This window comes from Miniopterus natalensis, chromosome 7 (assembly GCF_054644295.1).
Source record: "Miniopterus natalensis isolate mMinNat1 chromosome 7, mMinNat1.hap1, whole genome shotgun sequence".
In the NCBI taxonomy this organism is placed as follows: domain Eukaryota; kingdom Metazoa; phylum Chordata; class Mammalia; order Chiroptera; family Miniopteridae; genus Miniopterus; species Miniopterus natalensis.
In genome coordinates, this window is record NC_142087.1 from 70,925,554 (window position 1) to 70,937,707 (window position 12,154).

The 12,154-nt window shown below is 36.0% G+C and overlaps 1 protein-coding gene across 6 annotated transcripts in view; it reads right to left on the bottom strand.

Annotated features, from left to right (window-relative positions):
- Positions 1-12,154, bottom strand: part of PIGN (phosphatidylinositol glycan anchor biosynthesis class N) — a 70,938-nt gene that overhangs the window by 31,097 nt on the left and 27,687 nt on the right. For 5 of the 6 annotated variants that reach the window (XR_001604021.2, XR_001604022.2, XR_001604020.2 and 2 more), the window contains 7 exons: positions 8,417-8,495; positions 7,295-7,477; positions 5,518-5,657; positions 3,190-3,289; positions 2,994-3,086; positions 1,807-1,898; positions 707-815 (listed from right to left, as the gene is read on the bottom strand). Coding sequence is in view for 3 of the 6 variants with exons in the window: in XM_016223523.2 (XP_016079009.1) it covers positions 707-815; positions 1,807-1,898; positions 2,994-3,086; positions 3,190-3,289; positions 5,518-5,657; positions 7,295-7,477; positions 8,417-8,495 (796 nt within the window). In the remaining 3 variants the exon portion in view is untranslated. The remainder of the gene's footprint in view (positions 1-706; positions 816-1,806; positions 1,899-2,993; positions 3,087-3,189; positions 3,290-5,517; positions 5,658-7,294; positions 7,478-8,416; positions 8,496-12,154) is intronic. The other variant, XM_016223524.2, reaches the window with a different exon arrangement.

The window sequence follows — 12,154 nt, forward strand, 5'->3', positions numbered from 1 at the left end:
TAAGTAAATTTTTTGAGTAGACATAATATAAGTTTTTTTGTCAGTGTTCTAGATAGTTTTAAATTTTTTTATTGTTTAAAAGAAAAAAATGTGGTTTCCACTATTATCTACAAAAATGCTCTCATTTTACAGAATATTACATTATAATCTCTAATTCTCACAACTATTAGATATTATCTCTACTTTACAAATTAAAAACAAACTAAAGTTCTACTGCTGAAAATCACACATGTAGTAGGCAATATAACTGGAAATTGACTCAATTTTGAAACAGCAAGTTCACAGTCCTTTATACCACACCAAAGCCACCAACCAAGGTGAAGTTTACCTTCTCCTAGGGCGTCGTCTGAAGCTCTAAGTTGGCCCTTCCTCACATAAGCACACTCAGAGGCTGCCCTCACTTTAGGGAAGCTTACCTTCTTCCTGACCCAAATGAGGACTTTTTAGTTAGCACACATCTCTTATGCTTCCTTTACCTGCTCTCTGGGCATCTCTAGGCTGCCTTCTGTTGACCTTTTTGCTATTTCACACCTTTTAGAGACTATATTTCCATGTGATATCTTAAACAGAAAACTATCTTCTTAGCTGGTAGGTACTGGATAACTTAAACATGAAGATACCTTAAGAACAACTTAATTAAATACAATCGTAAGCTACATTTTCGTATATTGTTAGTGTAAGACAGTGTTGACAATCTGTAACTAACCTGTAATAGATGTAACAATAGCTTGTCATTTGCAAAACTTTCTTTTGTTTTTATGAGCAATGTTACAACAAACAAGGACAGCAGAAGGACCAGCAGGCCTGCACCCATTCTGTTTGAAAACAAAATTCACAATTTCAAATTTTCTTAAGATGCTGATTGAACACAGAGCATCTGAAAACATTAGATTCTACTTTAAAGGAGAACCTCTCAGTCATTTGTTTTAATCAAGATGAAGTAGGAAAATGGGTACATGTACTTTAAAAACTACTGTTTAGTTAACTTTTAATTAAAAGACATACTCTCATCTGTGAAAGATTAGGTTAAAATGCTAAAAATATTGCTTATAAGAGTTCTAAGAAAGTAACAAAATAATTACATAATTAGAAAATGAGAAAGTGCTACATAAAATAGTGATCAGTGAGCTTGCCAAACACACACATACACACACAGCCTGTAGATTACTTGATAATAATTTAAAAGTAAAGTTAAAAGCAAAGGCAACCAATTACTTTATGGATTCATTTGGGATATACTGAGAAGAAATCAATGTAATAGTATCATGGAGAATTCAGGAAAGGTACATAGAATTTTCTAAAGGCTAAAGTGATTAAACATGGGAAAGTTGTCAAGGCATACAGTTTCCTTCCATGGAGATCTTTACATTCAGATTAGAATCGGAATTTCATTTTTCTAAGACTTAAAGTGTGGACACGCTCAAAGGCAAAGACAGAGATTACATCATGGCTTTTAGACCTTTGTGTTTTGGCAACAGAACATTCTTTCATATGAAAGCTTTTCCAGATTCCCCAGTATACAAAATACAGAAGCTTCTGAACTTGGGGGGTGGAAGACGGTATTTTAAGTTATCACCCTTGGGCACAATGTCATTCTTGTGAAGGCCCAGAGGCAGCCCAGGGACCTTTAATGCTTCTTAGAGCCTGGACCAAAATTACCATTGTGACTAATGGTTAGATATTAATATTTTAACTTCCAGTTTGTTTATGTGATTCTAAACTCATGATCAAGATTAGGTTCACATTTCATAGTGCTGATTGAGAAAAACAACTGTATTGAAAAGAAAGTTAAAATATTGTTCATACACTAGAAAGATATCTGGCTTTCGTCCTACAACAGGCATCAGTGGGAACACTGCCAGGAGCAAACAGAAGAAGATCCAACTCAGTGAGATGCTCTAAAAAAAAAAAGTTATCTTTAGACAAATATGGTAGAGAAAACAGTCTTCAGTGTCTCACAGACTACATGGCTGTGAATCAAATGGCAAAGGCAAAGCCTTCTATGTTTACTTTAAAAAGTAATGGAGTTACTATCTGTGAAGGACAGTTATGGAGTAGGTAAGTGTATTAGGTATAAGAAACACCTCCCTTAATTATCACAATAAGCTGGGAGATAGGTTATATTATTCACAAAGTTTCAGGTGAAGAAACCGAGCTCAGAGATGTTAAATATGTATAAATAGTATCAGCCTAGGACTAGTAAATGAAACAGCCAGGAGTTTAACCTGGGCCTGATATTTCAAAGCAAGTGCTTCCTTCAATTTCCGTTACACTGTATATCGATTATATCTATACTCAATTTGGACTGTAATCATAATCAAATGATTGAACCCAAGGGGGAAATCGGTAAAAATACTTTTATAATTAGATTATGACAAAAATGATTAGTAATCCCACTGAGGAATTTTACAAGTCCTCATAGGGTGGAAAGAAGACATATTTCTATCCTCTTGCTACCTCCACCAAAAAGTATCAAAATGGAAACAAGCGTGTTCCTTGTAGAAATACAATGTAATTCTCTATCTAGTTGAAGGAAGAAAATCAGGAGTAATTATACTTTAAAATAATCCATCATAAACATATACATCTCCAGGAGAGAACGCAGGTGGTGCAGCGCCAGGAGGGAGGTGACTCCTGTGATCCGGTTCAGACTGCGGCCCTCTCTCTACGCCACTGCTGTGGCACTTGGCAGTTCCTCGGCTGCTCCAGCATTTAGATACTTGAGGCTGAGGCAATCTAGCAAGTGCTAGAAGGATACAGCAGCTCTGCTACTAGAGTATTTCAGCTGCCACATAACAAGCTCATATTGAGATGAAAACCTATGCGAATCACTGAAACCTTAAAGCAACCTCTGTCCTCATGTCTCAAGGACCAGACTCTTCATATAAGGACATGTTCCACCCTTTTCTTAAGAAACAAACAGTCCCCCCGAGTTAAACATATCAAAACCAAGTAGGTACCAATCTGTCCAGTGTCAAAATGAGTACTTATACCTTTGCTCGAGTCCACAGATGAGTGGTAAATGGCCAACCCGCAAATACAACAAGTCCAGCAGTAAGCATATAGCGGTAGAAAAAGCTGAGAACCTAGTAGTGCGTTCCAAAGAAGAAATAAAAGTGAGGTCATTTAAAAGGAGTTACATATATGTGAGAGAGACATGAATATGTTGTAATGCAGTAAATTACTCACTAATACTTCAATCCCCAGGATACAGGCTAACAGGTATCCAACAAAACGACGCGGGGGAAAGGTCCACAGTGATGTGACAAGGTCTTGAATAACGTGGTATCTGTTTAGCAAGATTATTTGTAAAAAGATTATTTATTGAATAAAATTACATCTTGAATTAAATTTATTATAAAATATTATATATTGAATTAAAGATTAGGCCATAGCAAAGCTATAAATCAGGAAATTTTCAATTCACAAATTATTTTAAAACAAAGAGAAACTCTAATACATTTGTTTCAATGGCTTTACTGACCTAAATCTACTCTTGAAAGCTAGTAGTATTTTAGGAAAAAATATAATTTCTGAATTAATTTGATAATGATCACAAAAATCTGCTTGTTATTAAAATATTAATGACAATAAATGAGTCTTATTTGAGCTTACTTTAACCATACCCATGTTTATATAATTACAGATACAGTATCAGAAATAAAATAGAGTGAACCCAAATAAATAAAAACTGAAAAACAATTTTAATTCACCAAGGTTAATCTTATATTGAAATCTTAACTGTCTTAATGAAATAAGGGTGGGTTTTCCTTATCTAGTTACAGTAAATCTTAATTGCACTTTTTTACTGAGCTAAATAACCTTTTCCAAACCCACTTTAAGATACCACTAATTACACAGTAATTATAATTAAATATGAATTCATAGCCATTTAAAATGTATTACATACTTGAGTACTTTTTATATTTCATTACTGGAAAAAATTTTTTAGCATTTGTAGTACATTAGTAAGCAGGTAATTATAAAACGTCAGTATCATCTGATTTATGACCTTTTTAACTGATTTAAAACAATGGCTACATAATGTTAACAAAATTGTTAAGGTGACAAGTAGGAAAGAAAAGCTACCACCAGGCAAGAGAAGAGTGTTTCTTTTGTTCATAACAGTGAATGAGCACAGAGAAAAGAGAGAATTTTGTAAAATCATCTGGAAGGCTTTTTTCTGGTGTCATTTACTCTGTTTAAAAATTTTAGAATGTAAGATTTTACCCTTGCAGAGCCCCTCGGGGCTCGGTAGGAGAACAGAATTTTCTGCAAGGATAAAATCTTTCATTCTAAAAATTTTAAACAGAGTAAATGACACTAGGAAAAAAAGATTTAAATATGTATACTCAGCAACCACATTTCTTTCAAATAAAGAAGTAACAGTATGTTCTTTTTTCAGTGTCATTTTTTTCTATTTTAAACTTTATTTATTTATTTATTTTAATCCTCACCAGAGGATATGTTTTTATTGATTTTAGAGAAAGAGGGAAGGAGAGAGAGAGAAGCATTGACGTGAGAGAGGGGCGTTGCTCGGTTGCCTCCCGCACACACCAGGGTCTGCTTTGCTCAGAGGATGCTTAGATGCCTGAGGCCGTTTAAAAATTCTAGGTTACTGTGCAAATACAGAAGTCAACAAGATCTGCACCTTGACACTTGCTGCCTGTGAACATGACCCAGCCTAACGTGTTAGTGGTTTTATTTTAAAGTGCTTGAGAGTCGCCTGAGTGCTCGCGCCCTGATGTTTTCTACAATGGTAAGGAGCCACTTAAGTGCAACCTGTGAGGAGGCACTAAAGGTAGACCCACAGCACATGGGATTAATATCCACTAATCTCGTGTGCACACGGTAGTAGATTTGATTTAATTACAAAGGTTCACTGATTCAGGTTTACTTGGTAGGTAGGAGAGGAGGGGGCAAGAACGGATGGAAAAAAAGTGCAAATTTCTCTATGAAACATGAAGAGCCTACACTAGGAACTGAGATATATGAGGCAAGTTCAAAATGTGAGCTACTCCAAGCACAGTACAATCAACATTATTTTTACTCCAGATTTTTCTTACAAAAGATACACAAAGAAAGAAATAAGGTAAATGCTTCCCTAAGGCAATAAAGATGAAGTAAAAAAATAAATAAATAAAAATGGTAAGGCCTGGGTCAGGTAGCTCAGTTGGTCAGAGCGTCAAATTGACATGCCAAGGTTACAGGTTCAATCCCTGGTCAGGGCACATACAAGAATCAACCTATGAATGCATAAGTAAGTGGAACAACAAATGGATGTTTCTCTCCTCTGGCCTCTCCCTTCCTCTCTCTAAAATAAAAATTTTAAAAAGCTAAAACAAAAAGGATACTTATTCGAAACATTTATGCTGTTACAAATGAAGGGAAAGAGTTAGGAGATTTGAGGGTATTATAAATATCGTTGATGACTATGCTACAGAAACCGAATGCATTTTAAATACAGATTTATCTGACAGCAAAGTGAAAAACAAGACAGCTAGATACATTACTTACTCCCTGAGAACTGCACACCATATAGGCACTGGCAATAAGCAGTACACGTAGTAAGTCCAGGGACAGGCTTGAATCAGCAGGAAAAATGCCATTAAAATCCCAATAGCCACAAAACTACACAGCAGGAGGTGGCTTGGTTTCTGAAAATCAAACAAAACATTGAAACACTTTCAAACTCATACTGATAGGTTTTCAAGAGATTTTATGAAGTGAAGAAAATGCATTTCTTTCAATGATTCTACAACTAGGTGATTAATCTAAGAAATGCATTTTTCTGTCATTGGAGAAGCACAGTACAGAAGAAAAAGCTGGATACCATGGAATGGTTGCAATAAGGCAATTCTCAACTTAAAAGTAACTATGTTCCTAATGTTTGTTTGCAAGTAAGTTGTTCGGAACTCGGAACATATCTCTCCTTAATAATAATTTAATAAATGTTGACTGAGTTCTGTAACTAGCTCACAAAAACCCATTTAATCCACAATAAACTGTGGGACCTAATCTTCACTTGGAACAACGCTCCTATCTATTCACACTCCAACCTGACACGCTGCCCACTCTCTCCACTGCCCATCACAGTGGGTTCAGTCAGTCATTTCTCCCCTCCCAACCACCTGCCCACAAGAGGCTCCGCAAGGTAAGTCACCAGGGATGGCCCGTGGGTGCTGCCACTTGCTCACTGTATGACTATGAGTATAAGCAAAGTAAAAACTTTCCAGAGACTTAATTTCACTCCATCTATAAAATGGGAACAATAATTCTGTATCTATTTATCAAGGTCAGTAATGCTTAAATAAGATTATGTAAAGAGCTTGACAAAATGCCTGGAATATTACTGCTGCTTCCTAAACAGTGGGGCTATTGCCCCCCTTTTTTATTCTCTCCTGTCTTTCTCACACCAGTCCCAGCAGTCACTACAGAAACCTGAGAGTGAACAGCGCTGGAGGTGGAGATGTGTGAGACGGCACTGGAGGTCCCGCAGCAAGCGGGCAGGAGAGGGGGCAAATGTCAGACAGGCGGGGACGGGCAGGGTCTCAAAGCTGAAGGTGGCCGTGCAGGTATTCACTAAGAGCCAGGACCTGTTTCGCATCATTTTGAGAATAGTAAAATTACAAAATAAGTTTAAGAGTACCAAAAAAAAAAACAAACACTTGAGGGATTTTCTAGAATCAGTGTGATGTGATATAATTACCTAAACCTTTGGTACATAATGCAATAGACGTTACAAATGACATCTACATGCAGGAAACTAAATCATGCAGAATTTGGTTCAGCTGAAGTAAAAATTGAAAGGATTTCAAATAACAAGAGTAGGGGACACATTTTCTACTTTGTCATGAATTGATTCTTGCTTCCTTGCCCCCTCCAAAAAACCCACCTGATGATAATGAACCACATAACGTTAAATATAATGCTTTGAAGAAGTTTTCTGACCACGAGTACTAGAAAGATACAGAGTAATTATGACATGCCAACTAATTATAAAAGAACAGAAAATTAACAGTTAATGCCATAGGGGAATTTAAATTATACAGCTATCTTTATAGCCCTCTTAGGTTAGAGAGTCATTATTATTAATACACCTTCCCAACTAAAGAAATAGAGATAAATGAGAAAAAAAGACCCAACACAACAAAAGCAAATGAAAGATAAGAGTTAGCCTAGTATAACCTGCACACTGTTTGACTGCATTACAAGGAAGTTCCTTCAGTCTTTTTCCTCAGTCTTAGTGATTCTGCACCATCACCAGAATCTTCATGATATTTTCTAAACATACCTTGACTTCTTTACTAACGCCTCTGGGAAGGCTGGCATGAGACTTGATGATCAACACAGAAGCATAAGATGCCCATCCCACAAAACCAAGCAGAACATTGATGCCCAGAAAGAATCTGTCGTAAGTGTGATAATAGGACAATCCTTTTAATGAGAGATCGATCAGCTCCTTGCAAAGGAAGACCTGGGGAGAAAGAAAAATGTAATTTGCCACATGGAATGAATAAGAAACCTCAGTTTCAAAGGAAGAAAAATGATTAAAATTAGAGTAACTGCAGACGACAGAGCAAAAGTAGATTTTAATTGTTCAAGGATCGTCTTGCAAAGGACAAAAAAAATTCCTGAATAAAATGAATGTTTAAATCTTGATACGAAAGGGCATCTTAAATGTAGACTCTGAGATGTGTAGTGACTCAAAATGATTCATTTCGTGGAAATTATCTTCAGGTGACATACTAAAGAAAGAAATAAAGGCTCTCAAATATAGGTCCCAAATAATGGAGGTGCCTACCTGTATATCATTTCTGACATTCCATATTAGGTTACCAAAATCAGTTATAAAACATCATTAAAATAGCTTACTATTTCAGAGGACAATAGCTTATTTTAAAACCATGACAAAAATAAGCATTAGAAATGCATGGTATTACTTAGGCAATTTCAGGAACTGAAAATAGAATTCGTTCCTACTTTAAAATTAAATGACCGTGTAACAAAGAGAAAATTAAAGAAAAGTATAGTTGGGTAGGAGCTGGGAAAAGTCAAAGCTTCTATATGAATCAGTAGACTTCTGATGGTGTGTTAATTCCAAATGCACAAATATATCACATTCTAAAATATTATGCAAAGCAGTGTGACAGAAACTTGGATTATATATTTTCATTATAGAAAATAGCAACCGTTCATTTCCAATGCTAACCCAAAAAAGCCTACCTATTAATACCATCTGAACTAAGGGAAGCATGTCTAGGGCTAAAGCAGCTACTAAGGAAAGTCAGCCCTTCCTTGAGGATTCAGGAAAGCTCCCTGGTCTGCCCACCTGAATCTCCATTGCTACACCCTGCCCCTCCCCATACCCAACATGGTGATTACCTATTTACATATACAAGGTCTGCATACTTACTGCTTTCTCATACTTTCCCTGTTTTATATAAGATTTTGCTTTTCTTAAAACGTCAAGCTGTTTAGAATCGGAAAGCAACCTACAAAAGAGAAAAAAGGTTTAGTTTAAAATGTTTCCCCGTTTCAATTATATTTTTTCTTTTTTGATGAAAATTAAAGGATAGTGAAAATTGAGAAAATAAAAAATAAGTTTTTTTCTAAAAAATAAAAAGAAATTAACCTTGAGCTAAATTGTATTATTACTGGTTATCTGAACTCTTCTAAGACTTTAGCTTATCGTTAAATTTGGTTTTCTTAACTCAAAGTTTCAACTGACAAACTATACTAATGACAGTCAGATAACACATTATTTTAAAGAAATGTAATATTCCAGCCAACAAAGAAATTCTGACTAAATGAGCTTATCAATGGCACAGCAAACAGGGATGTGAGTCCCACTGCTCAGCCCCCAGTAGTGCTCGTGGCAGAAACAACAGAGAAGGCAGAGCCATCCGAGCGCACTGTACCTGAGCCAGACGCCGGGAACTGTCTATCACAGAGCCCCAGGCAGAGCCTAACCAACAACAGAAGCCAGGAAACAATCTGAACCTATTTGCCATTCTTTTCCTGTACCATGTACCTTTTTGGTCCCCCTAGCTTTCATTTGTCTTTCCATCACTTCCCTGTCCTTGGTTTACCACAAGAAAAATACTCCTAATACTGCATAAACAGAGAAAATCTATAATTAAAGACATTAAATTTATGGAATGTAGAAACTGAAATAAATAAATATATTTAAACACAAAATTGAACATATACTGCTTAACTATAACACCTATACTCCTAAAATGAATACTTTCACATTTTAAAACTGCAAAAAAGTTATTTAAGAATATATCAGGTTAGATCATAAAACTGATATTTTTCTATATCAAAAGCTATTTCAAAATGTTGCCACGACCCAGTTCTCTGTTCTTCAGATACCACACATTTTCTCCTAGAAGTCAGAAATGGAATTACTGGGGCAGAGGGCACAGGCATTCTTTGAAGGCTCCATCTAAGCTGAATTTTCCAAATTCTTATAAAACCCTTCTAGTTAATCTCCTTCCCCTTGCCCTGATCTACTTGGCCTCCTAACATACCGACTGCACCTTCTAACTTACGTGGAATTGACACGGGCATCTCACTGCCCACTTCATCAGTTCTAAACTTTCTGGACTCTTGATGACTGTCTCCTATTCTACTTAATTTCCCATGATCCCAAATGTACATCCTCAGCTATAAAATGGTTAAACTCTTCATTCATCACCAATCTTGTACTTATATCTGAGTTCTGTTCATAAAGACCCTCCCCTCTCTGCTTTCTGAAATCCAATCTCCCTCGCCCTTTATGGTCCTCTCCACATTTCACCTCGTACCATTAGCACTTTAGTGTGGTCTAATGAGCAATTTATTTCTCTTCAATTAAATTTAACCTCCGTGTGGGCCATTAATTATTTCCATTAATATCCACAGTAATACTTAGCAAAGTGCTAAGCACATAAAATGAATCAATAAATCTTAATTGATTAAAATGCTATCAAAATGTTGCAAGCCTAAAAAAGGGAGAGAAATAAGAGGAAGATATACTGTGCCCTTCTTAAAGCACCTAATCATTTGCTAAATTAAATAAAAAGATGAAAAGAAAGGTGGTCTAGAACTAAATTACTTTAAAGTCTTAAAAAGAATGAGAGAGAAAAAAAATTTTTAAACAGAAATATTTATGCCTGGCTGGTGTGGCTTGGAGGTTGAGCGTCGACCTATGAACCTGGAGGTCACAGTTCGATTCTCTGTCAGGGCACATGCCTGGGTTTTGGGCTCAATTCCCAGTAGGGGGCGTGCAGGAGGCAGCTGATCAATGACTCATCAATGTTTCTATCTCTCTCTCCCTTCCTCTCTCTGAAATCAATAAAATCATTTTTTTAAAAAGAGAAATATTTATGTTTCATTAATTACATCATATCACATCATCATATCATATCATCATTATGTTATATATGAAATACTTAGGTAAAGAAACCAGGGCCAGGCTAATTTATAATTTTCCTAACTGGACTATTTATAAACCTTGGGACATACCAAAGGTTCGGAATACGTCTGGAATTCATCAAAATGTTCTGTACAAACCTCACTGCAGCACTATGACAGAGATTAACCAGAGAATTTATATGCATATGTGCATAGCCCATGGACACAGACAATGGTATGGTGCAGGCCTGGGGTGGTGTAGAAGGGGTCAGTGGGGAAAAAGGAGACATCTGTAATATTTTCAACAATTAAGATAAATTTTAAAAGAAATAAATTAAATTAAAAATTAAATAAATTAATTAAATTAAAATTACTTGAATGGAAAGAAAAAGATTCTTATTAACAACTTGTCCCCCAATATAATTGTTTTTAGTTTCCCATACATTGAGAAGGGGTGCAAAATAAACCATAGTATTGTATATTTTAAACATAAAGAAGTTTTGTGAAAAATGTAAAGTCCAAAACATAAGGTACAATAAGTTAACATTTATATAAAAAGACAAAACAAGTAACAAGAGCAGAACAAGGGTGTTGGCAGGGGATGATCAGAGAAATATCATCTATAAATTAAAATAAAGAAAGAGGACCTACATGTGTCAGCATGAATGAATCCTGAAAATCATACTGCATGGGAAAGAGAATTGTAACCACTTGATAGATTTTTAAAATAGGGATTCAATTATATCACATCATTTTATTTCTTAAGAAAAAAAGAGGCTCTAAAGATATGTGGTAAAATGTTAATATTTCTTAAACTTGGATGGTGGGTACAAGGATTTTTGTTATGGCCTCCATTCTTTTCAGCATGTTTGAAGCACTTCAAAATTAAAATTCTAAATATGTTAGCAAGAAGGATATATATATGTACATGTACGTATGTACACATGATATATATATATAGACAGATACATAAGAAACTGCAACTTCGTCTCCAGGGAAAAAGACTGGAAGACTGGAGGAGAGGAGAGGTAAATTTTTATTGTGTATGTGCATTACTGTCTCATGCACATTTTACTAACCAGTTTAAAAAAAATAAAATTAAAACATTAAGATTTACCCATGGTTACTGACTATGATGGAGAAGCCAATAACTATGGCTATTGCTCCCAATAACCAACCATATGCTCCCACCAGGAACAACTAGAAAGCCTGATAAAATAAAACTCAATTTGCAGATACTGGAGAGCTGCTGAGACCATCAAGAGCTGACGGATTAAAATCTTAGAGAAGGAAACCACAGAGAACTAATGCAACACTCTGCAAACTGTAACCCTTAAGGCATTTGTCATTCTTGTTCTTGGCACAGGGTAAGAGAGTTTGGGCACTCAGCTGCTGATGGAGACAGAATCCAGGAGAGCCTTTGGCAGCCTCATACGGACGGCCACGGGGGTAAAGATTGGCCTGTGGTCAGTGCAGCCAGGACCTGAGGACTCAGAAGGGGAGAAAAGTAACAACATACAGTTTCATTCTGGATTTTAAAAAATCCAAAAGACATGAAAGAAAGCTATCTTCAATTATTTAAACTAATTTGATATAGATTCTGAGGTGCTCTTAAGAAGAATGAGAGAAGGAACTTTTATAAGCAAGAATTCGTATTCTATTAGATACGAACAACTCAGGTAAGGGACAGAGGCCAAGCCCCGACGGGAAAGAGGTGCAAAGGGCAGGGGGCCTGGCACGAGGGCGACTCCCA